Genomic DNA, 27,048 nt, shown 5'->3' with positions numbered 1-27,048 from the left:
CTGTGCTGAGAGGCACATACAGCAGGTTGGTGGTCAGCGCTGGCTACACTCCCTCCCGCTGTGAGCTCCATATCTCTGCAGGGTTTTTGCAGCTCTAGGTCAGCCCTCTACATCTCTACATGGGCCTCACTGCAGGCTTTCCATCCCCGATGTCCGCAGGGAGCCAAAACAGAGGAGGCAGAGAGAGAGAGCTAGAGCCATTCGCCCCCCACACAGCCAAAAGAGCACGCCACAGCCAATTAAGTGTGTTGTAATCCTTCAGGTGCTGCGACAGCTCGCCAGCACCGGGGCGAGAAGCAGCCCTGTCGACAGGCCGTCCTTGGCGCATTCTCTCTCTTTGTCTCTGTCTCTCTCTCTCTCTCTGTCTCTCGCTCTCTCCTTGGGTCTCTCGTTCATCTTGCTTCTCACTCAGGTTTGTGTCTTTTTCTCTCGCCCTCTCCACGCATGCTGTTTTCCTCCCTCATCACACATTCTGAACGCACCTTGGTCTCCTCCTCCTCCTCTACTCCTCCTCCCTCTCCCGTTGTTTATCTGCTATTTATTCTCCACTTCTATTAAAAATGAGATTGAAAAGTTCCTTCTTTTTTTCCCTTCGCTCGTGTTTGCTGCCACCTCACCTCAGGACTGGCAACAAAGTCATGCCGTGCCAAAGAGTATCAAAGAGGACAAAGCTCCCGTCCTACTTTCCCTTCCCCTGTTCCTATCATCCTTCTCTTTTATTCCTTTCCCTCGCTTCCCAGCCTCCTGCTCTCCTCATCTCCTGCTTCTATCTTTTGTTTGCCAGCGTGTGATTGTAGATAGCTCTGTGAAGTCATCTTTTTTTTTTACGTTATTTTGCTCACTCTTGCACACTGTCTTTACTTTCTGTTTCTGTTCTGTACGCTTTTTCTCTCATTTCTGACGAAGTTTGAGTTTCAGAAACAAGCCCGATTAGTACCAACCGCAAAGTGTCAGCATTATGAGAACGCGCTTAACATTCAGCCACGTTATTTCCCACAACTCCCCGCTCTTCCGTACGTGGGCAGGAACCGCAACTTGTTGAGGACGGCGGGATTGTTTGGATTGTTTCAGAAAACAATGGCCGACTCCGGCAGGTTAATGAGGCCAGGAAGCAGCTTTGTGCCGAGTGAGATTAGTATTCCAGACTGAGGCACGGTCTCAAAAATATCACACTCATTCAAAGCTAGCACTTGCTGCACACTTGTGTCAAGGTGAACTGTTCCAAATCACATCTACGCTTTTCCATAGATTACCTTAAATCATTTTCCTGCTCAGCCAGGGAAGATCTTAAACATACTCTGAGCCGGTCGTTGTTCTTCCGTGCGTGATGGCGGAGGAATTGGAACTGGTAGCAGCAACATGGGGTGTGAGTTCAACTTTTTTTTTTTGACTAAACTCATTATAAACCCAGTCACACAGATGGCACGAACGAGGAGTGCTAGGAAAGAACCCACAGGAACACTTATTCAAATGGGAAAGAAGCTACAGTAGAGTGTGCATGTGTGCATGCATAAGAACTGACTGAATGTGTGTGTGTGTGTGTGTGTGTGTGTGTGTGTGTGTGTGTGTGTGTGTGTTTTCGAGGTGGGTTCAGAAGATCAGATATCTCGTAAATCAAAGCTGTCGCACAGGCCACGAGAGTTCAGGCCAGTAAAGCAAGCTGGGTCTGAGCCAGAACTCCCCTCGAACACTCAATAACATACGCACACACACACGTTTTTTTCATGCAGTGTCAGTGACATATAGAGTGTATATGTGTCAAGGGCAAATGCCAAAAAAGATAATGACGAATAAAGCTTTTAAAATAATGTTTTTCCTGGGGTCCCACCACCTGACTAGGTAAACTAAACCAGCCTAACCAAGGCTCAGAAATTGCCTTGCAATTACACAGCACCATGAAGGTCACTCAGGTTCTCTTTATAACACTATACCTTGCCCCAGTAAAAGCATGTCTGGGCCTTTGTAGTTGCATGGCATTTGTGGAACTGTTTTTTTTTTTGTTGCTAAATAAATGAATGCAAGTGTATTTACCTAAAGGAATTGTAGAATGGGTAGAATAGTGTAATACAGTGTGTGCAAATGTATTTATGCAATTATTAAATGGGTTGGATGCAAAAAATGCATCAGGAGGTTTAGGAAGTGCTCACCCATTCTTCCTTGCGAAAGGCTTCTGGTCATGTGAGATTCTCAGTGATTCTTGGTAAACATTCTCTGTGATGTTTAGGTCAGGTAACTGTGGCCATGGCAAACTTATAGCAGATGCCCTTTTTACTGATTGTGTATTATGGATTCTGATTCTGTTACTTTCAGAATAATTATTCTGCTGTAGAAGCCATTCTCTTTTGTTTAGCTTGTTTTTTTGTTTGTTTTTTTGTATAGACATGTGTGACATTGATGTTTGCTTTCTGAATTTACTGGTATTTAACTGAATCCATTCTTCCTTCCTACCAGTCCTACCAGTGGAATGTTCCCTGTGCCACTGGCTGCACCACAAGCCAAAGCTTGAATGCTCCACCCCAGTGTCTAACAGTTGGAGAGGTGTTTTTTTCATGAAATTATGCAGCTTTTTTCTATAAACATGATTGTGCTTATGGCGGCCATTAAGCTCTATTTTTACGTTATCGTTGCAAAGGACGTGTTTCAAAAATGCATCAGTCCTGTTTAGATATTTGACATCTTTGACATTGTGACACTGAGTTTTGTGGTCAAGTTTTCTTTTGAAGGAAGGTCATTTTTGTGTCTCTAGAACAATGTACTATTACTCCAGATTCTGCTAATCTTCCTGACAATCTTTTGCAGCCAAACAGGGGTTTTGATTCTCTTGGAAAGTTGTATTGGTCCTGAAATCTGCTTTTTATGCTAAATATTAATGAGAGTTTTAACTAGCTTTGTTACTTTACAATTTTTTGTGTGAAATCAAGATCATTTCAGTCCAACTATGAAAAAAAATTCAACATAAAAATTAAATCAGAAAACATGCTATTTTCTTACCCTCAGATTGTCCAATAAGAGCAGTTTTACAGCCTTTAGCTTCTCGCTAAAGGGCTTACAGTTATCTGTTCATGCTAATGTATGTTTGTATGTGTGGTGTGTTGCATGTGCAGGTCCCTTTGGCAGTAATGTAAGCTCAGAGGCAGCCCTTGAGCAAATCTCTGTTCTCAGAGACCAGCTGGAGTTTCTAAAGGAGGAAGAAGGCACAATAAGGAATGGGCTCAGCATCTTTAAGATCGAGCAGCCTATTTCCAAAGACATGCAGAACCTGGAGAAGGTGTGTATTAATTGCTGTTATTAGACTCATTTATATACACAATGACATCACACTACAATGCGCCACACTGCACAAGACAGGAGTTCACATTGCAGTTCCATGAAGTACTAAAAGTGGCAACTTTATCACAGCCTGCTTTTGAGAAATTGACTTTTTATGGACTATACTGAAGTATATTAGCAGTAAATCAAACAACCCGTGTGTTTTAAGTGGATTAAGAGATAAATGTGTAAAGGTTGTTCAGCTCATTGCATTGTTCTGATTTAAATAGGTATGGCAGCCTTAGAACTTGCGTGTGTGTGTGTGTAAAGGATATAGATTACCTGCAGCAGGTGTGGGAGATCACTCAACAGTGGAATACTCATTGGGACGAGTGGAAGGCTGGTCAGTTTGCCTCTCTACAGACAGAAAACATGGAAAACACAGCACAAATCATGTTCAAGACACTCCACAAACTTAGCAGAGAACTTAAGGCAAGTATCTGTTCGACTCTACCGCAAACCTTCCGCACATTTTATATATATTTTTTATATTTTATATGTTATAGGTAGAATAGCGTCTCTGTCATTGCCAAACCAGGCTGGAACGCTGCTACTGCATCATGTGACTTTGCGTAACACTTAGTCATATTTGTGTAAAATCCTGTAATATTACTCTACCTTGTCCACATGATTGAATTCAGGTCCTGGTTCTGTATCTCTCAGTTTGTTAACAAAAACATATTTATAGCTCAAAGCATAGTTTATATTTTCGACGGGGGCATGAAACTGAATTACACTCTACCAACTGTAGGGGGAACCCAGGAGCAAATAATACTAATTCTTACATAATGCTGCTTTAAAGCCCTTTAGGAGGCCTTCAGGCCCTTTCTGAGTGCTGGTGGTTGACCGCTTCCCTTAGTCTGTATGATCCCACACTACTAGCTCTAATCTGCCCTTGTCAGTGCTGTTTTGGCTGATTGAGTGTGTTGCATTGGTGGTCAGCCATGGGAGAGTTGTGAATCTGTGAGAAACTAAAGACTGCAAATGGAATTCTTTTAAGAGAGCCTGAGTTTTTAACACATTTTAAAAGAAAAATACATTATTACTTATCCCTTCTAGTGAATGCATTTATCTACTTTACGTTGCACCCATTGCTGACACAGATGTGCAAATGCTGCACACAGGGCTTGTCTAGTCCCTGTAGAGAAGTATTGCCATAAAATAGGACTCTTAGGAGCAAATAAACATAAACCTTTTGGCACAATGCCTAATATCATGCATTGGCTTGAGTGGTATTGAACTGTGGAACAGTGGAACTGTGTTGGCGTTCCATCCAGTAATTTTGAGATTGACTTGGGAAAGAGGTGGGGTTGTGATCATCTAACATCCTGACCTCGCTAATGCTCTTGTTGCTAAATGCAATTGAATCCTCACAGCAGTGCTCCAAAATCTAGTAAAAAGCCTTCCGTGGATAGTAGAGACAGTTACTTCAACAAAAGCAGGATAAACTTTTTTAAGGACCCTTAATTTTAAGCAGGTGTCCCAATACTTTTGTCTAAAAAGTGTATATAATGACCACACTGAACTTTCATGAGTAGATTTTAGTTTCCTATCTAGTAATTAGTCTTTACTTGAGCTATATTCACTTTTATCACTACAGCTTAGTAAAGCTCCCTATCAGCCACACTCACACATACATTGACACACTGATTCCTTAAGCCACTGGGCCGGAGTACTTTCAATCCCCCTCTCCTCACACGCACACTCCACGCTCCACACTCAGTATAACTCCTGATAGACATTCTTTTGTTTAGCTAATTATCCTCTAAAGCTAATTTAGTTTCACTTCTCAGTAACTTCGGTGTCATTAGGCTGTCATTAGCTTTAAGCAGATTAGAAACACCTGCTTGATTGAGGCCCCCTGGGTGCACTTTTCAACTGACTGGGGATCAGTGGATCATGGCACAATGCTCAGCTCTTAATGATTTACCCTGCAGTGGGATAGTGATGATTAAAGTGTGTGAAGAGACTGATGGTGCTATGCGAATGGGGTTTTGATGGACTGTTTCATAGTGGAGTCTGCTGTTGGCATGTCATTGTAGGATAAACAATGGGAGATTGTGGAGTTCTCCAAGCACAGGATCGAGCAATTCAAGAGAACCATTCCCCTCATATTGGACCTGAGGAATCCGGCCATGAGGGACAGGTAAAAAACAAAGACACCCATCCATCCAGGTGTTGGCAACACCAGTCACTTCTTTTTAAGTATGTTGGGTCATGCTTTCAGTAATAGAAATCAAGTGCTTCCGCCAGGTTATTTGCTGTGTGTGCAGAAATCTGATTTCTGCTGCTGTACGCGAGAAGAGACACACCTACTAAATCTAGTAATTAACTAAATTAAGTTGAGTCAGATCTGGAAAAATCACCAAGGGATAGCCAAAGAGCATCCTCCCTGCCATAGGATATTTATATCTGTAGCTTCTGTTCAGGGATCAATCGAAAGGTCCCTTGGCTCCTGGCCTGAGTGAGATTCACTCAGATCACTGAATCATCTCACCTCATCATGTGCAGCTCGCATCACTCCCTCTGCCCCTGTTCCTCTCCCACTGAGCCCATTGGGTCCTATCTGGTGATGCTCCTGTGAAGACAAAACTAAACGTCTTTCCATTGAGGCTTTTACCCTTTTCTCCCGGACCTTGTCATACCTCCTGTCAGTGCTCAGATTGGCTGTGGCATTCCCAAAACAACAGCCTATCCGGCCCAATCAGGCCTGTTTTGACAGCCCCAGCAGAGACAGCCCAGACGGCCACAGATCCCGCTCTAATAGCAAGCGGCTAATCACCACTGATGTAACCCTCTGCAAGATACTTCCTAACATCCTACGCTAACCTGGTGTATGCGCAAGGGAAATGGAGGAAAATAAACATAAGAATACAAGCTTCAGATGTTATAGTGCAAGAGATTGAGAGGGAAAGACGGAAAGACGGAAAGAGGGAGGGAGGGAGAGAAAGGGAAACAAGCATTCTGTTAAGGCGAGCTCGTCCCAGATGGCCCAGGCTGAACCTCAAGGGTGTGAAATGTTGGCTGAACGGCAGCTTAATATTGAGAACATGCCGGGGCTGTGATCGCGGTGGATCAGAGTAAGGGGGGAAAAGGCATGGCAGACTGGCAGTCTTGGAAGATTTTCTCTAACGGAGATAAGCCAGATGTGCCGAACGACTGCTGTGTGTCCCGGGGGAGAACTGTAACATTTATGAGCTGTCATTGGCTAACACACACGTCAATCGTAGAACAGCGGGACACCAGACCAGCACTGACACTGTCTCTTTGCACGCCAGATATGGTCCAGTCTCGGGTGACTGAACATCGAGGTGGATTTTACTGGTGTCTTTCCAAGGTCCTGAAATTAACTCTGGCTATTAATTGTTTCAACTCAAGCATTAAATCAGTGTTTTGCATTTAAATACCCAGGTATGCCCTCCAATTTAGAGGGGTGATGAACGGTCACTTGAAGGTCAGGCTATTTTCAGCCCAATTGTTTGGGTCTTTTTTTTTTTTTTTCTTTTAATTTCAGGCACTGGACTCAGATCAAGCACGAGGTGCAGCGCTCCTTCGACCAGAACAGTGCAGAGTTCACGCTGGAGAAGATTGTGGCTCTGGGTCTGGAGCAGCACGCTGAGCGCATCTGCGAAATCTCCGGAGCTGCCAGGAAAGAGCTCTCCATAGAACAGGTACAGCAGAGCACACAGCCTGGAGCATCCTTTCCCAGCATCTCTCTGTATCTCTGTGCCTTTTTCCACAGTCAGTCCTCTCACGCCGCCCAACCCCTGCCCTCCTGTTCTCTTTTTCCACCGTTCTAGAGGCATTTTCACTCTATTCATACTCACATTTTTTACCCTCTTCACACTCTGTTTACTCATAGACCCTTTGATGGTTAAGTTAAGCCTCTGCACTTTTAGCTCCTGCCCTGGGGTCTCTTCCCCTCCCTGAGAAGAAGTCCTGCGAGGTTCTTTAAATGAGCTAAGGAAAAGCAAGGTCAGGATTAGGAGGTAGAGATCACGAGAGAAAGGTCAAAGATGGCATCCTGAGAGTAACGAAATATAGTCACTTGAGAATTCTTGAGGCTCACAGAGGGACGTGCACTGCCCTTGCACAGCCATGGTTTGAATTAAGCGTGGAGTTGAAAGGTTACGTGGGAGACGGGTGAGGGTCTATCAGCGTACTGTAGAAATATTAGGGTCAGAGTTACTATTGGGTTGCAGTGTGCAAAGCAAACAAGTGATTGGTCAGCGAGGGCAGCGCATGATAAATGCTGCATTGTTACTGGCAGAGGCAGCTCTCGCGGGGCTCCAGCTGAAGGTCCTGTGTGGTGGCCGCAGGGGGAAATGAGCCCTGCGCTTAATTTCCTGTATATCAGCCTTCACTGGCCCTGCGGAGGAGAGCCTTAGCCTGTCATCCAGGAGACTGTGGGAGTCTCTCTCTCTTTTTTTCTCTCTGTCTCAGTGCGTCTTGGGATTCTCAGACGCGCCGCTCTGTGCTCACAGAGGTTACAAAAACACAGTTTTAGCGGCTGAGCAGCGGCGGGAGAGCAGACCTGTTTGAAGACCCTGGAGCCCCCCAAAGCACAGCACAGTTCACTTAGAAGTCATGTTAGAAAGAGTGAGAGAGGAACGAAATGGAAGGCGACACCAGTGCGTTTCTTCACACGCCTGCCGTTTCTTCTCTCTGATGATATGTGAAGGCAGGACTGTCGACGCTCAGATCAATGCTTTATCTCTCCTGAAAAGACCCCCTGAGACCTTCCTCAGACTGAAGGCTGTCTGTCCAGCTCAGAACCATTACTGTGTTCCCAGAGGTGGAATATGCCTCTGAGGTCATACATCATTTTATAATTGGCCTTTACTACACTCAAGGTCACTTCACAAATACAGTCATATACAGTTATTGCATTTTTTCATAGGGTCACTGGATCCTATGAATAATCGTGGTTAAATAGTAGTTTACTATTTTTTGGGGTAACTGTCTGCATTGTCCAGGGATGGCTTTCTACTAGATTTTGGAGCGTTGCTGTGAGGATTTGATCACATTCATCTCCATCTATTGGCAGTAATTCTCTGCAGGGACTGTGTCAGCAATGGTGTTGCACGAGGATCTTCAGGCTATAAATACCTGCAGGTGTATGACAGAATTTATAGATTGAGAAGAGGTGGTACAATGCAGTGAACGCCCTTATTCGATATGTGGAGAATGGGTCGATTGAGTTATTGCATTGCGTTCTCTTCTCAGTCTATGAATACCGTCGTACACCCCGCAGGTATTTATGGCCTGATAATTGTCATGCCACTCCATCTGCAGTTGCCTGAAGTTACCACCACCTTAAACACACAAGATGACTAGTTTTTGGTCCGGGGACCTTATATCATCATTATCAAACTTCTGTGATAATTCGGCCAGTAGAAATGCTCCAAAAACTACTTGAAATGTATATATACATTATACGCCTTATATATGCCTTATATACGCCTACCAATCCCTTTATTAGGAACACCTGCACCGCTCCTCATTCAGGGGGTGGTGTAATTGTGTGGAGAACATTTTTGGCACACTTTGGGCTCATTAATACCAATCAATCCTCACTTCAATGCTGCAGCTTTTGAGTGTAGTTGCTGACCATGAACATCCTTTTATGGACATTATTTTCCCATATTCTCATATCTACTTTCAGTGTGATGATGCACCATGTCACAAAGCAAAAGGTGGCTGTCTCAAACCAGCTTCATTAACATGACCATGAGTTCAGTGATCTTCAGTGGCATCCCAGTCACCAGATCTGTATCCAATATAACACTTTTGGGATGTGGTAGAATGGAAGATTTGCAGCAGGAAGGCGCTCCTGAGATATCTGCAGGAATTGCATGACGCAATGACTTCAGCATGGAGCAGAATCTTAAAGAATGTTTCTAACATCTTATGGATGAAATACTGTGTTGAGAGCAAAGTTGGTCCCTGCCTGGTATTAGTAGAGCGTATTAGTAATAAGCGGCTCAGTGAATGTATATGTAGCCAAATTTTGAGGTCTGTGGCAGAAGTGACCATAACACTTGTTTTTATTTCACAGTCACTGGAAGGAATTACAAAGACATGGGAGGAGACATCCCTGGACATCGCTCCTTACAAAGACAAAGGTCACCACAGGCTGAGGTAAGTGTTGGAATAGTTAAGGGTCATGCAGTCTGAGGTCAAGAGGTCACAGACACTCAGGTACTCCAAAGAGGCTGTTGAGAGAATTAATGAGATGATTAGAGCTCTCTTAGCTTTCATTCATTCCCAGTGAGAGGAGCCATGTCTCTCCTTAGGGGCCCGATTTAGGGGCGGTCATGCTTTAAAGTGCAATTAAGATAAATTGCTGCTCTGCATGTTATCACCATCTATTTCTTCAGTTTAGATTTAAGGCTGGTAGACATTGTTAATGGTATGTCATTATTCTGAGGGTCTGCTCCCAAAGCCATGAAACAACAGCAGCCAGTCCTTAGCCCGAATATGGAGAAACAGGACAGCATCTCAGAGCAGAAGTAGCAAATGTCACAATCTGTGTTTTTCTGGTAAACAACTCAAGTTTATTTTTAGTGCCTGTGCAGAAATGGCTCCTGATGCCGTATGTCTCCATAGTGGCCTTTTCTGACCTCCTGTTTTTGAAAATCGCAGCAAAATAAAAAGACCACTTACACACAAACACATACACGAATACGCTTCTACTCCGCTGAGCGGTCTGCCCATCCAAATCAATCATTCTGCACTGTAGGCCCGCTTTGAATGGCTGACCTCCCTTAGCACACGCATGCAACAGCCCAACGATCCCCTCCTGGCGCCATGGCCCAAAAGATTCGATTTGTGGGGTAATTCCCTTAAAAAAAAAATCCAACAATCACAAACACTGTTAGGGGACACAGTATGGAAGCTGCTTTTGCTCTCACACACACACACACCCACCCACACATGTACAAACCAGGCCACAGCAGACAGTTTGTCCTGTGTAGTTGGTCGTTACAGCCCTGGCCCTTCAGCAGCATTCCACCTCTTAATTGGAGAGTTGTCCTAATTGACTTTGCCTAATTGATGTATTGAATTATTTTTACCACCGCCTAATTGAACCATAACTTTCATGTGTTCCCAGTCGAAGGGTAATTGGCGAGGGTTTTTGTTTTTTTTTGTGCGGAGAGGGAAGCTGGCCGTCCGCAGAGGGGCCGTTACTGGCTTCATCAGACGCACCGTTATGGTGCCTTAATGTGAATATATTAGCACCAAAGCAAGCTAGCAGCATAGAAAACACCATTTCTCAATATGATGGAATAGTACGCTGCAGGGGAGTGCTGCTACATGCAAGAGTGCAGTAATTCATGTGGTATTATGATATTAGTCTGGTTGGCATACCCACTAGCCCCTTAGGCGCAAGAGAGAGAGAGAGAGAGAGAGAGAGAGAAAAGGAGATGCAGACACGACGACAGAAAGGGGAAAAGAAATTCAAAGAGGGAATTTCAGCAGGCCATGCTGCATGGTTACATGGGTTTAGAGTGCTTTCCCAGAGTCCAGTGCTGCTGCATATAGCACACAGAAAGCAGACTAAAATGTTCATCAATGCCAGGACTCAGAGATCTCTCGCAAAACATAACCAGCATCAATCTCCATAGAGCGCACTCCAGAAACACCCCGTCCAAGTAAAGTCCACAGCTAAACAAGTCAAGAGTCTATTATTATTACGTAACGTAAACTCGTCTATCTCTAAATAAATAGATTACCCGAGACAGGGGGTGAAATGCTCTATTTGAAAGAGCTCAGATGATGGTATTAGCATTTTGGTGTTTGATTGAGCCCATCAGGGAGTTTCATACAGCACGCGTTACTGTCAATTATTCAAACAAGCCTGAGAGAACTCAAGAATAGAGAGGAAACGCTCAGTGCATGGAAGCCAAACAAACACTCTAATCTAATGGAATCATTTGTACAACCAAACTCTATCCCAGGGGTTACAAGTTTGCTAGAAATGGCTCTAGGCACATCTATATTCAGCTTCAGGCTTTGTGATTGTGAGTATGTGTGTGGGGGGGGTGTATTAGCATGTTTATATGTATTTTATCAAATATACAGCTTCATCCCTTCAACCTGAGACCTGATTTTCTCCTAGTATCTCCTACCTGCTCATGCAATCCATGGACTTTATTCCTGTTCTCACTCTTTTTAGATAACCTCTGTCATGCTCTCACATTAGTCATTGGTTTCTTTAGGTAATCAGTACTTCCATCTAATGACAACGCACATCTCGTCTGTCTTTGTCTTTCTTATTATTCATTCAAATTGCTGTAAGTCTTTCCTTAAATGAGCTCATAACCCCAATTGCTTTCTTGTATTTCATGTTGTTCTGTGCAGTGTGTACCAAAGGAGGATGGGTTCCCCTTTTGAGTTCTGGTTCATTGTTCTAAGGAAATTTTTCCTTGTCATTGCCTCTGGCTTGCTCACAAGAGGCTTGGGCCTGATTTTCTGTAAAGCGGCTTTGGGACAACGGCTGTTGTGACGAACGCTGTGCAAATTAAAATGAATTCAATTAAATTATTGCATAATTGTATCATTCTTGGTATCATTGTAAAGAAAAGAGAGAAAAAGATAATGCACTGTTTTCACCGTATTCCTGAGGAGACGGATGGTCAAAAACCCTCAAGTGACTGCAGAAGACCTGCAGCAAAATTTGGTGGCAGCACTGAGGGTTCCGTTTGGACAGTAAGGCACTTACCAATCCGTAAAGGTCTCCATGCACATACATCTCTACCAAAAGCACAGGACAGGTCAGCCTCAATCTAATTAGATCCATATAGTAAGCTGCAGAAGTTGTGGGATTCTGTTCTGTGGAGCAATGAAACAAAACGGGGAAGCTTTGAGGAAGCTGAAGCTTGGCCGACATTGGGCCTTCCAACAAGATCGTGACTCCAAGCATATCTCAAAGCCATCCACCAAGGCTGCCACAAGGCTGCAAATTGGTGGGTTAATTTGCAGTACCACATCAGGAGAATAAAGAGACAAATTTACAAACACATTTATAACTTAAGACTTGGGTTTCCATCACAGTCGTCTGACTGGAACCCCTATAGAAAGATCTTTGGTGAAATTTGAAGAAGGTGATTGCAGCAGCAAACCCAAGGATATTTGTGAAGTGGCAGCCACTGCCCATGAGGAATGGGCAGAGATTCCTCAAGTGTCCACGTCTGGCTATACATCACGGACTTAGAGAACATTTGGATGAAGTTCTGCTGGTTTCTGCTTTGTGCTTGAAGGCCAGAACGCCCTCTCATAAGTGGAGCTAGGACTGGGAGATATGGCTTATGAGTCAAAGGAGGATGATGGGGTGGGGGTGGGCTGTGAAAACTTTGTCATAAACATGAAAGGTAGAGATGGAATTTATAGGACAGCTTTAGGGATATTCTTTCTTTCAAAATTCAGTTATTTCATAATATCCACCTATAATAATGTAAATATTCAGCTCTGATGTGTGTAGTGTTCTCCTTCATGACTTATGCATGATGGACATGATGGGCTGTAATGGGTTGACTTGTTTTACAATAAAGCTATTGGATATTGATATCAATATCAGACACCCCAGTTATTAATTATCAGTTGTCATTACTGGCACAGAAATTCCTTAATGTCATGTCTGTCCAATAAACCTGTGTGCGTGTGTATCTTAATATGCGACGTGTAGGGTGTGCTGATATGCAAGGCCCTAAAGGCTGTGCCTCTTTTCTCTGAGCTGTCATCCTCCTGCAGTCACATCACCCTCTCACGCCCACCTGAGAGAAGCTGAGAGAGAGAGAGAGAGAGAGAGCAGGAGAGATGGAGGGAAAGAGAGAGAGAGCGAGCGAGAGAGAGAGGGAGGGAGGGACAGAGGGGGGTGTTGTCACACTGACAGGTAGGGAGATGGAGAAAGAAAAAAGGGAGAGGAGAACGAATAGAAAAGGGTAAAAAAGAGAGAGGGAGAGCTGGCGCCCGGGAGCTTAAAGAAGTCCCTGTGACACGCCAATCTCCTCTCCTATTTATAGCGGCTCAGATCTTGCAGTGCAGCGAGCGGCCGCTCATTCGCTCTCTCTCTTTTTCCCATGAATCTCACAGCTTGTTAACACACATAGATCCCGTGTAGGAAAAGAGAGATTCCGTCAGGGCTATTCTTTCTTCTGCTTCCTCATTTACTCCCTCGCTCTCTCTCCGTCTCCGGCATATTGAGTAAACACATGCACTCATTATTTACTGGAATGCCTCCTCATCTCCTGCATAGCCAAACAAGTAGACATGCTTTCTAATCTTCTTTCGCCCTCCTCCCCCCTTTCTCTTCCTCGCTCACTCTTGCTCTCTCTCTCTCCTTATTTTCTCTGCCATAGAATAACCACTTATGATTCCCTAAAGAATCTTTGAAAGGATGGTTCTTAAAAGAACCATTTGTTTATGAATTTTGCAAACCAAGCCATTTACGACCCTTTATTTTTAAATTCCGCAGAGCCATGGAAAACCAATTTCCTTGTTTATTCGAAATAACAGAGTTGGATACAGTATGTGAACATTGTAAAAGTTGCAAAATGTGCCATATGCACTATAAAAGTCCAAATGAAGGGACACCCTTTGCTAGTGAAGGCATTCAGCATCCATTGCACCCATACCTGACACAGATTTGCAAATGCGCACACACACACAGCTTGCCTAGTCTCTGTAGAGAAGTATTGCCAATAGAATACGACTCCCTAGGGCAGATAAACATGAAGGCGTGGGCTAGAGGGGTATAAAGCCCCCCAGCATTAAGCAGTGGAGCAGTGGAACTGTGTTCTGTCTGTTTATTTCTGAGACAGGGGTTCCTAGACTTTTGTCACTTGTAACCCTGCCCACAGCCACAGGACAAATGAATGCGAAAGCTTCTTTAGTCTACATTCTTCAGTGTCATACATTTACCAATATAACCTCCTAAATGGATAAGTGTCTCTCCAGCAGTAGAAAAGTTACAAATAGTATGAATAATGGCAATATACTAATATTAGTCTGGGCTGCATAGTACCAAATACCATATTGTGGTTATACAGCTCAGATAAGCCATTTTTATGTTTTTCCAATTTTTTTTTCTTTGCTTTTTGGGTCACATGTCTTCCTTGATTCACCTTTCAGGTTTACGACAGCATATCACAGCATACCCCTGACAAATCACAAGGCCAACATGGCTCCACCTTATTTTCAGGTCTGAGCAACCTGGAGAGCTAAACCTAAACTTGGTGAGCTAATGCTCGAGCTGCGACAGGAGTAGTGTACCTCTCTGCGTCTCCCCTTCGCTGTTCAGGAAGGGTGGCATTATGGGTGGTCGGAGGTACGGGTGTGCGGCTATTGTACTCCATTGTGACCTCTCTTTTGTCCCGGCACCCGGCCGCTATATTCGAAGACATACGTAGACTTGACAAGGCACATGGGGCCTTAACTTGCCAGGTTTAGCTTTAGCTTTAGCTTTTCAGGTTGTTTAGAATTGAAAAGATGGCAGAACCACGTTATGCTTGTGATTTTTCAGAGGTATGCTAACGTAAACATGACCCACAGGGGGGTCATTCTACATAGAGATGAGAGCAATGCTGGTGAAATTCAGCAGACATTTATTAGACTTACTATGTACATTTACACTGGGGGCCCTGAGGAGCCAGGTTAACCTTATTAGAAATAAAACTCCCAACAGTTCCCAGGGGCTTTAGGACATTGAGTAACTGGCACTTTGGCATACTGCAACCGTTTTTGATCTCAGTAAGGAACAATGTATTGTGTAGCACAAGTGGAGACTAAATCAGTTCAACAGTAGTCACAGTAACAGATGGCAGAGACAAATCCTGATTTTAAAGAGGGCATGAGTTGAACATAGAGGGCTTATTAGGGGTGTTCATATGCACCATATTATAGTTTATTGTTGCCAGTTATTTGTTATAAATTGCTAGCTCAAGGCAAAACACTCAACCGTATGTTATGCTGCTAGAAAGTTCTGCCTCTTACAGTGTTCTTTATTTCTGCATATATTTGACCTCTATATGATTAATCTTCACTACAAATTAAAGTCCTACAAATTAAAAAAGAACCCAGTTAAAATTAAGTTATGTCTCAATCTTAAATTGTTTACAACTTTTTTACTGGGTCAGGTTCTGGACTTTGATTTAGCCATTCCAAAATGTTCAGTTTCTACTGCTTTTTTGGGATAATTGTCTTGCTGCATGAGTTACATAGAGTTAAGCTTTATCTTATGTGCAGACAACCCTGACATTTTCCTGTGAAATTTGACTGCACAATCAAGTCCAGAATTGGATCTGAGGCAGTAAAGCAGCCTCAAACCATAATACAGGATAATACACCATCCTTAATAGTTCAGATGAGGAGTTTATGTTGGAAAGCAGTGTTTAGTCTTTACCAAACAACCAATAAGTTCTATTCTGAATTCATCTGTCCACAAAACATTCTTCCAGTAGGTTTCTGGCTTATCCATGGATGCACTCTTGAGCTAACTTCAGACAGGCAGTCATGTTCTGTTTGGAGAGTAGTAGCTTCCTCCATGCTGTCCTGCCCTGCACACTGTTATTGTGTAGTATTTCACTGGTGGTGAACTTAGAAACATTTACCTTACTCAATGCCAGAGAGGCCTGGAGGCCCTTAGATGTTACCCTGGGGTTCTTTGAGTAACTTTGAGTGACTCTGGAGTAACTTTTGCTGAATGACCACTCCTTTGGAAAGTAACAGTGTGCTGAATTCCCTCCATTTGCATATCATCTACCTCACAGTGGATTGGTGGAAGCCAACTCTTTAAAGTGGTTTTGTTACCTCTGTAGCGTGCTGAGCTTTAATAGCTCTTGTTCTGAGGTCTGGAGGAACCTCCTTTGTTCAAGGCATGGCACACTTCCATATACCTGTGTGTTGAGGACCAGACTTTCATAGTAAAGACCCAAAGTTATTTTTTTTTTAAAATGGGAGGTCCTCCTGAACTCACTTTTGATTGCCATGATCCTGATTGAAACATCTGAATTCGAATACTCTAAATTCACTCAAACTGCTAGATAGTAGCATAGTGCCCTGTCCAGGGGGTATTCCTGCTTTGCGCCCAATGCATCTAGGTAGGCTCCAGACCCACCATGACTCTGATTGGGTAAATGTGCATAAGAAGGTAAGGAAGATGAGGCTAGTTTACATCCTTTCTCTGACAAAGATATTTACTTATTTTGCGCCATTTTCTTAATCAAGCTATATAAGCTGTGTATGTGTGTGTGTGTGTATATATATATAGAAAAGTTTACTTTTTATGCAGTCAGAACAGTAGGATCTGAAGAAAACACTGCTATCTAGCAAAATGAACCCCCATCTGCTACCAGTCATGTACATGTATTCTATTGTTGTGATCATTTTTTTGTAATTTTTTACAGGTATGCATAGCTTGCATTCTTTTTCAACATAGACAGACATGGATAAATGTATCAAAATTGCAATCAGTATCAACAATCACTGTCACACCATGAAAAAGCTTTAGGGTGAGTTTTATGGGCATTCATCTAATGGGCTGGAACTAAATCCTTGAGATCTATTTTGATCAGGTCCCTCCCTAGAACTGTAGCTGATTTTGCTGTATTTATCCTGCTTGAGGAAAACAGTGTGGTGATAGAATAATAACCATTGTTGCAGGAGTTTTTTTGTTTGTGTAGTCATTTTAGCTGCTGTTAAGACAGCAACGATGAATCATTTTTGAGATAAAGGTGAAAGATCTATCATTATTTAATAAACAGAGATACAGGCCTTTGTCAATATTTATCTCAAGCATATGAGACATTGTGGATATGATATAGTCCTAAAACATTGCAATCTCAAAACATATGTAGAAATGTGCCGATAGAATCAGCATTACAAGCAGTACAATAAGGCATAGGAACCCTGGAACCCATCTTTTATATACTTTTAAAGTTAATCAGTTGATGAGCAGGATTCTTCAAGGTAACGGGCAGGTTACATCATATGTTTAAGGTCCCTTTCCCACTTGTCAATACTGGGTTTTTGAGAATTCATGCAGTATCGCAAAACATAATATTGTGATACTTTGATATATCGATATTTAGTTATTTAGATATTTCGATGTCTAGTTTATATATTAAATGAAGATCTGATCACATTTCAGGTCCAATTCATTCAGAAATGTATACATTTTCTAGTGAAAAGCAGCACATGATGTATTGTCCTTTGTTTTTACTCTCAGACCACAAATAGCTTGCCTATGCTCACTGAAACGTGTTCTCTGCTTTCTTTTCCTCACACAAGATTGATTTGATTAAGAAAACACAACTGCACAGTCTCTGCTGACCGACTGCAGTTTAATTGGCTCCATATAAATCATAACAGGCTGTCATTTAGCGAAAGCATTTAGCCTCCTAAGCTAAAATGCAAAACTGAAGCCCCAGTGTTCGGCTGCGGGACTCTGTATACTGGAGCTGGACTAGCTACACAGTTAAAGTCACCTCCAGTTCCCCGGTACGCCTTCTGCTGTACTCATGCATGTTACCCACTGCACCTAGTACTGGACATGCACACACAGACACACACCAGTGGGAAGATAAACACACTTTTGGTCTACCTTTGAGATGATAGTCATTAAGAGAGGTTATGTTCTCCCTGTGCTCTGCTTTTATCACATTAGAGAGGCCTGTGCGTGTGTGTCTGTGTGTGTGTGTCTGTGTGTGCGCTCGTCTCCCTGTGTGATTTAGTGCTTACAGTGTTTACTCTCCAAATGCAATGCGAGGTCTCAAATTATAACTCAGCCCAGGTCGAGCAGCTCTCCCCGACTTATCGCCATTGATTTGTGTCTTTATTATGTCTTTAGCGAAGGCAGGCCAGTACCCCTGTGAAGCACAACACTGCCACCTAGTGCGAGTGTGCGTGCCCTGTGTGTTTGCCACTGAGTGCATGCATGTGTGTTTATGAGACACATGGAGATGGATAGATAGAGAGAAAGAGAAAACGAGAGCATAGTGGAGAGAGAAAGACAGAGATGACTCTAGGTTGTTCACTGCTGCTGCTGCTGCTGCTGGAGGAAGCTGGAATGTTCTGGCCATCTGCTGCAGATTAGAATTAGACCTGCAGCCCAATTCAATTAGCATCCGCAGCCAAACCCACTGATTGGGCAGAGAGAAAACGAGAGAGAGAAGAGGCAAAAAGAGAGAGAGAGATGTGAGCAAGGTTAAGAGACAAAAGGAAGTAGGGAGCATGGAAAGAGAGAGGGAAAGAGAGAGAGACAGAGAAAGATAGAAGACAGGAATGAGAGTAAGAGAATGAAAAGGGTTTGTGGAAAGAGTGAATGAGGAGTGTGGGCAGAGAGAACGACAGAGAGGAAGGGGCAGAAAAAGAGAGAAAGGAAACAGCGAATGAGAGAAAAATGGAGAGAGAGAGAGAGAGAGAGAGAGAGAGAGAGAGAGAGAGAGAGAGAGAGAGAGAGAGAGAATGGGAGAGAGCAAGGGTCAAATAGAGAAAGCAGAGAGAGAACAAGAGAAAGGGTGAATGAGGAGAGTGGGCAGAGAGGAAGGGGCGGAAAAAGAGAGAAAGGGAACAACGTGAATGAGAGAAAATGGTGAAAAATGGAAGGAGGGAGAGAGAGAGAGAGAGAGAGAGAGAGAGAGAGAGTACAGGTTGAGAAGAAGGTGAAGGGAAAGAAATGGGCAAAAAAGAGAACGAGAGAGAAGGGGCAGAGAATGAGCGAGAGAAAGGGGGAATGAGAGAAAGAGCGAAGGGGGCAGTATGGGAGAGAATGAGAGAGAGAAAAGGGACAGAGCGAGAGTAAGGGTGAAGAGAGAAGAGGACAGACAGAGAGAGAGAATGAGAGAGGGGGAAAGGGAGTGAGAGAGAAAGAGAGAGGGAGAGAGAGAAAGAGAGGGGGAAAGGGAGTGAGAGAGAGTGAAAGAGAGAGAGGGGGAAAGGGAGTGAGAGAAAGAGAGAAAGAGAGGGGGAAAGGGAGTGAGAGAGAGTAAAAGAGAGAGAGGGGGAAAGGGAGTTAGAGAGAGAAAGAGAGGGGGGAAGGGAGTGAGAGAGAGTGAAAGAGAGAGGGGGAAAGGTAGTGAGAGAGAGTGAAATAGAGAGAGGGGGAAAGGGAGTGAGAGAGAGTGAAAGAGAGAGGGGGAAAGGGAGTGAGAGAGAGTGTAAGAGAGAGGGGGAAAGGGAGTGAGAGAGTGAAAGAGAGAGGGGGAAAGGGAGTTACAGAGGGGGGGAAGGGAGTGAGAGAGAGAGGGGGAAGAGAGAAAGAGAGGGGGGAAAGGGAGAGAGAAAGAGAGAGAGGGAAAGGGAGTGAGAGAGAGAGGGAAAGGGAGTGAGAGAGGGGGAAAGGGAGTGAGAGAGAGGGAGAGAGTGAGAGAGAGGGGGAAATTGAGTGAGAGAGAGAGCGAAAGAGAGGGGAAAAGAGAGAAAGAGAGAGGGGGGGAGGGAGTGAGAGAGAGAGAGCGAGAGAGAGGGGGAAAGAGAGAAAGAGAGGGGGGGAGGGAGTGAGAGAGAAAGAGAGAGAGAGGGGGAAAGCACTCATTTCTCACTGATAAACTCATCGTCCAGCTGAGGGAGAATGGAAAAGACATGGCCTGCCCAATGTACCCTCCCACACACCCACCACACAAATACACACACACACACACACACACATACACACACACACACAAACATACAAACAAACTCTTACACAACAAACCCATTCAAACAAGTTATTGAATTGTGCTCTTGATGAAAAGGACCACTATGCTGGGTAAATGTGGAGGGATTGTCATTCGTGGATGTGTTCTCAATTAGTCTAAGCTCAGCCCTGCCAGCCATTTGTTACTGATTATTCGGTGTCCTTTGAAATGTGTTGTGGTGTGCTTTTTGAGTTGTGCATGTTGGGATGTGGAGATCCAGCCTTTTCTCTCCTCATGCCGACTCTGAAATCTGGATGCAGAGCATTGGCTGTTATCCAGCGTCTATACGATAGCTGTGCTCTGTTAGGCCTTGTGTGCTTCACAATACAAAAAGCACATAAACAAAAACTTTTACATTGCACATGTACGCTGATCAGCCATAACATTAGCACCACTGAGAGGTGAAGTAAAACATTGATCTTGGGGTCATCTGCAGTGGAATCTATCAGGGGCTTTACCTTTGACACCTTTAGTACAGATTTTAGTCTTTCCCTGAGACTCGCTTCCAGTTTTTCTGCAGAAATGATCAGGAAGATTTTTCCACATCTCCAAAGTACTTAGGAGTTTAGAAGACATTGTCCTCAAGACAGTGGGACCTCCATTGTCCCTAAACACACCCAGCAATGTTGAGGTCTGAACTCTGGGGTAATCAGTTTGCATTTCTCAGTAAGTGCTTCTTGATCTTCTTCTCAAAGAAGAAAGCTTTAGTTCAGTTTATGTGATTGGGACAGTTGTGGTGGTCTGCCATGTCTTGCATGGTTGTTAGATGTCCCGTAGTTTCTATTCATTATTCTTTCAGCTTTGAAAACCTGACTTTCTCCTTCCTTGTGCAAGCAGATTATCTTCTCTCCTCTGAAATATCTAATTAAAAAAATGAATAGCTTGCACTTCATGACCATTTAGACTGGAAGTAAAACAAATGAAGGGTGCCCTCTCAATCCCTGTCCACATGTATTTTAAAAACTGAGATTTCCCTCCCTCCGTTTTTGGAAACATTTCCATCCACACAGAAAAAGAAAATGCTTGCATAAGCAAATTGGCCATATATGGGCTGATAATACCTCATAAGGAGATGGATAAAAAAGACCAGGAAGACGGACAAAAAGAGGTTTAATCCTGAGTTGCAGACTACTCCCTATGTAGTGTACTATTGTATATCTAAACACAGATTTATATATCTGTAATAGAACAGTATTTACATAAGTCATATGTGGAAATCTGAAGTTTAGAGCTGTCTGTGTGTAGACGTTGTAGTTTTGTGACTTGTGTAGTTCACTATATAGGGAGTAAGGAGGTATTTGAGATTTGGACAGAAACATGAGTTTCATAAAGCATTTTCATAAAGCTCTGTTTTCTCCAACCAAATAACAACACAACAACACTGAAAACGAAAACATTTGGTTAATTACTCATTACTTATAATTGTTTGTGTAATTTGTACAATTAAAAAAGGGAAAAAAGGGGTAATGCATTAAAAATTAATATAGTTCTTTAAGGAAGGCTATACACACAGTCCTATAACGGATAACTAGCACCCACTATGGGAGTGTCCTCCTGCAACCTTTATTTCCAGAAGGTCTATGAAGCAGCACTGTTTCAACTCTGTAATGAATTGAAATGTTGATGTCTGAATACCTGGATTTATAAATAACTACTTTTTTTAAATATCGGGATGCGTATGGACGGGTCTTACTTTAGCACATTAGCTCGCTCTCCTGGTTTCAATTAATGCGGCACTGCCTAGGTAAACTAGGTGTTGAGTGGAAGCCATCCTCCAGGCCTTCTCCAGGAGGATTTTTTATGTATTTTTATTGGAGTTGATGTTTGCGCCATCTCCAGAGACTGTCCTTATAAACGATGTGTCTGGCTAATACATATTCTAATTTTGATTTGGATCCCGGCCGCCACGGTGGCTCCACAGGTAGTGTATGTGCCACACAGCTCCAGGGGCCTGGGTTTGAACCTTTGCATCCTTCAATTCTTCGATTCATTCACTGTCTGTGTGAAGTTTCTACCCTCATCCCTGTGGGTTTCCTTCGGGTGCTGCCGCCTCCTCCTACATCCACTAGGAGCAATTTATAGCCAATTTGCCTATAAATTGCTCCTAGGTTTGAGTATGTGAGTGGATGGGTGTGTGTGGTACCCAGTAGGCCCCAGACACACAAATTCCCCTAAACGTAGAGCACAGGCTAATTTACCACATAGAAAAAGGTTATACACTTGCAACCGATATAGAACGATGCAGCACTGTTGCAGTTCTGTAATGATTAACACTGGATCAATCACATGTGACCGATATCTGGTCTGTTTAATAAGGTTAGTATTCATGCTGATGCAGATCCGGAATATCAGATCAGCGCATCCCCGGTGAATTTGTGTCTGTGTGTGAGAGAGAGAGAGAGAGAGAGAAAGAGGCAGTGAGATGGAGAAGATGTATCATTTTTTATTTGTATGTTTGTACGTGTGTGTGTGTGTGTGTGTGTGTGTGTGTGTGTGTGGGCGGTAGAGCTAGTATGATGTAAATAGAAGTGAAATAGTCGTTTTTAGTGCATATAAATCAGGGTGTGTGTGTGTGTTTGGGATGGGTTTAGAGCTGCTGTAGTGCACTGAGCTCTTTGTCAGTCTCCTCTGCCTGTCTCTCACCTTCTGCTCCTCTGAGACGAGCCTTCAATCAACACTCACACACACGTTCACACACACACACACACACACTCACAATCGGTGCGTTCCACAAACATGCCCTCAGGCACAGAGTTACACACATACGATCACTCAGGCAGTATGCATAATCACACTCATGCACATGCGCGCACACACTCACACACGCGCACACACACACACACACAATTTGCAGATGTAGTGATGAATAAGAGTTTCAGTGAGCTGTAGTCTTCTGGAGAGAGCAGTAATGAGTGCAGCTCTCTGTGTCCCACTGTGTGTGTGTATGTGTGTGAGAGAGGGACCATATACAGCTCTCTCTCTCTCTCTCGCTCATGCTCTCTCTCAGTCTGACACTGAAGCACTTCTCTATAGCATATTGCTTCTTTCGCCTGCATTGCTTACCATACGCCACTGTGGGAGGTACTTGAGAGTGCCAGTGAAAGACCCAGGCTGGAATTGAATGCAGATATTGCAGTGCAGTGCAACTGAAGGTTAAATGCATTTCCTCCACTATTCATCATAAAGAGTTTTTAAGGCAATAGTTCCTCTCCACAGGGACGTAAAAACACCCTATTCTGGCGGAGTACCATGAGACGGCATCGGCAGATAAACAAGTGTTGTAGGATTCACCTTTACGTAGTCTTTTCAGTTCGGTTGGGAGTGAATATATGTGTGTATATGTGTTGTTTATTTAATGACATCTTTCAGATTCCATGCACTGTGCTTTCAAATGAATGTCCTGTGCTTGAAAATCTATTCTACTGCATGGGGGCAGTGGTGGCTCAGTGGTTAGAGCACCGAGATATCGATAACAGGGTTGTGGGTTCGATTCCCGGGCTCGGCAAGCTGCCACTGTTGGGCCCTTGAGCAAGGCCCTTTACCCTCTCTGCTACCCGGGCGCTGGAGTTGGCTGCCCACCGCTCTGGGTGTGTGTGTGTACTCACTGCCCCTAACACGTGTGTGTGTGTGAGTGTGTGTTCACTACCAGATGGGTTAAATGCGGAGGACACATTTCGCTGTACACTGTACAGTGACAAATACGTGCACCTTTACCTTTACATGTAACATGGAATAAGACTTTATGACTTTATGTTTTAGGGACATGGGTCCAATACATGTAAGGCCTGCCACCGCCTTTGTTACCTTTGTTACTGCCAGACAGCCGACTGTAGATTTAGAATAGGATGCCATAAAAGCTCCTGTAAGTGTAAAGTGTAGGTGTCTCAATACTTTTGTCCATAGCGCTGTGAGGGTAATGGCTAGGGTTAGGGTTTGCATGTGCTTCCTCCACATCCCATGAAGTAACATACTTTCAAACTGACATAAACACAGCATCATTAGACAGCTAAACACATTCAGAGCCTGTTTACACCTGGCTTTTCATGCCTACAAGTGAAATACGCATGTGATTCAACCAAAATGGCAGGTGCAAACACCCCCAGAATATTGTGATTGAATTACGATGAGATTATGATCTCGCCCACATTACATACTAATGTAAACGCTTGCGCTTTCTGTAATCAGATTTCGCCAGACAAGCGGATATATGTCTGTCAAAAAACACAAAAAACATTAATACTAGTAATAATAATAATAATTACGGTGAATCTTGGCAACATGTTTTTTTTCCTTTTCTATTCAAATAGTACATCACATTTTCTGATAGTGCCATTACGGAAATGTGAGAACTATTTATTGTTCCGCGTCGTTGTAGGACCCCCGATGTTTCTCTAAAATGTCTCCTGGCAGTTCTGTTATGTCAGTTAACAGTTAACTAGCATTGTGCTGATTTCTATGACATCCTTTAAGCACAGAGCCCCAATACATGTTCAGGAACTGTATTGAAGCAGCATCATTTAAGAATTGGTGTTTCTTGCTGCTGGTCTCACAAGAGCTGTCCTGCTCACTTCACCAAAGTTACACAGTGCAGTTAGCAGTGTGTCAAGACCAGAGTAGCAACAATAGTGACTCTATTCTCCCTATTACAGGTCAGTGGAACATTACCATGATTTTGAAGTTGTTATTTTTTAAGGTACAAATGCTACATAACGTGGCATCATCTAATACCATGTCTTTCCATATATTTGGAAAACATCTGAAATATTTTGGGAATACAGCCTAGTACTGCTTATCCAAGTAGGTTGGTTTACAGCAGACTGTTCTGTATGGCCCAGAATAAGTCGCTTGTGCTAACACTCTAAATATATAACACACTCATGAGCTTCAAATGTTTGTAAATTAGATGTTTATACAGTATTTGAGTGTGTGGGGGTGTGTGGGGGTGTGTGGGTGTGTGTGGAAGAAAGCTGCCAGAGGCATGAGTTTCAGCCTCTTTTTATATTTTTGCTGGGGGGTCAAGTGAACCAGATCTCTCCTTCTCTACACCTCCTCTCCTCTCTCTCTTTCCCTCTCTGTCTCCTTCTCCCTTTCTTTCCCCTGTCCAGGGGATTCTCTCCTGCCTCTCTCCATTCTCATTTTCTCTCGCTTTCCCTCCTCTCGCTCTCTTTTTTTCCCCCTCTGATGCTGGAAAATCACACCTGCTCCTTCACTACCATGACAACCTGCTCCTGCTTTTTCTGCTCTCCCTTTACTGTTCTCTCTCCTGGGCACTGTCAGAGAGGGAGCAAGGGATAGTACGCAGTGGGTTTGTGTGTGTGTGTGTGAATATGTAGAACACTGTTTACCAACTCTGGTCCTAAAGGCCCGCCTACGCTGCACAGTTGTGTGTTTTTCCCGCTCTGTCTCACCTGAGTCATATCATTAGCTAATGATTAAGCCCTTCATGAGCTGAATCAGGTATGTTACAGCAGGGAAATCAGGGGGCCTCCAGGGCTAGAGTTGGGGAAACTTTGCTGATGTTCAGTGCTTTTTAATCTTGCTCCTGGAGCATCCATTCCCTGCATGTTTTATGCACGCCTGAATCAAGCCAGGGGTTACTTAACATATTTTTCATGGGCATTTTAACATCATCATGGACTTGAAGGTCAGCTGAAATGAACCTCCATTGTAAATTAGTATTTGCAAAATGTACTGATTTTCAGATGTTTGCTATAAGCCAATCAAACAAGACCAATTAAATATCACAACTAAAACAAGTGTTTACTCCACATTCTTATTTGAATTTTCCACAATTTTAATGAATTATACCTTCATAACATCTTTAGTACTCAGTAGAGCACCCTTTTGCTGTTATGACCTGCTACAAACCTGATGCATATCCAGACACCAGCTTCTGGCAGCGTTCCTGAAGAATCTTAGCCCATTCCTCATGGGCAGTGGCCTCCAGTTCACTAATATTCTTAGTTTTGTGTGCTGCAACTGCCTTCTGCAAATCCCACCACAGATTTTCTATGGGGTTCAAGTCAGGCGACTGTGATGGAGTCTTCCAGGACGTCTTCTGAAACAAGCCTTGGTGAACTTTGAGGAACGCTTGCCCTGTTAGGAGGTCCAATGTTGCCCAAGCTTCAGCTTCTTCACAAAAGGCATGACATTTTCTCATATGATTTCCTGAATCTTGATTAAATCTATCTTGCCCTGCACAATGCAGGTTTCTAGTGCCAGAAGAAGCAAAGCAGCTCCTTAGCATCGCTGAGCCACTGCCATGCTTCACTGTAGGCAGAGTGTTCTTTTCAGCATATGATTCATTGTTCTTCAAGACATACTGCTGATCCATAGGTCAGGAAAGTTCAGGTTTTGTCTCACTGCTCCACAGAGAAGAATCCCAAACTGTTGTTTAATTTACATGTTTTTGAAGCAGATTGGAGCCGACTTTCTTGTGCTTTGGGGTCAGTAGATGTGTAAAGGCATGGAGACCTTCAGGGTTTAGTATGTGCCTTAATGTGCAAACTGAAACCTCAGTTCGTGCTGCCACCAAACTTTCTGCAGGTCTCCCCCTGGTGGGAGCAGATGATGGCTTCTCTTTCTGCCACGTCCAGGTAGTGTAGCCAGTGTTCCTTTTTGAACTTGTGAACCATGCTTCCAACTCTATCTTTAGGAACATTCAGAGCCTTTGCTCTCTTTTTATATATTTTTCCTTCTTTGTAAAGGCAATGATCTCTTCCCTGAACCTTTTGGACAACTCTTTTATTTTTGCCATATTTCTAACATACAATCAAATGTCACAGTCAACAAACTCCAGTAGCCAGTCCAGGTGTGTGGAATTTGAAGAAAGCACTAGTTAGGTTAGTTGTGTTGAGCTTTTTAAATTGGTCTTGTTTAATTGTTTAATTTGTTAATATACAGCACACCTAATACAGTACCTTGGCAGGTTGCACCCTACCTTGTTTACAAACCACCAACAAGCATCTGGCAGAACTCTGGTTGGATAATTGACTACTCTTCATGGCAGAATTTGTAGAGTTCTCCTGGGACAGACCCAACTTTTAACAACAGTTCACTTAGC

General features: G+C 43.4%; 1 protein-coding gene across 1 annotated transcript in view; it reads left to right on the top strand.

Moving 5' to 3' along the window:
• dnah2 (dynein, axonemal, heavy chain 2) overlaps positions 1–27,048 on the top strand; it is a 179,854-nt gene that overhangs the window by 58,382 nt on the left and 94,424 nt on the right. Inside the window, exons 23-27 of the mRNA XM_072687948.1 lie at positions 3,105–3,268; positions 3,580–3,741; positions 5,352–5,455; positions 6,824–6,980; positions 9,368–9,450. Coding sequence (XP_072544049.1) covers positions 3,105–3,268; positions 3,580–3,741; positions 5,352–5,455; positions 6,824–6,980; positions 9,368–9,450 — 670 coding nt within the window. The remainder of the gene's footprint in view (positions 1–3,104; positions 3,269–3,579; positions 3,742–5,351; positions 5,456–6,823; positions 6,981–9,367; positions 9,451–27,048) is intronic.

Source organism: Salminus brasiliensis, chromosome 9 (assembly GCF_030463535.1).
Source record: "Salminus brasiliensis chromosome 9, fSalBra1.hap2, whole genome shotgun sequence".
Taxonomy (NCBI): domain Eukaryota; kingdom Metazoa; phylum Chordata; class Actinopteri; order Characiformes; family Bryconidae; genus Salminus; species Salminus brasiliensis.
This window is presented reverse-complemented; position numbering and strand designations above follow the sequence as displayed.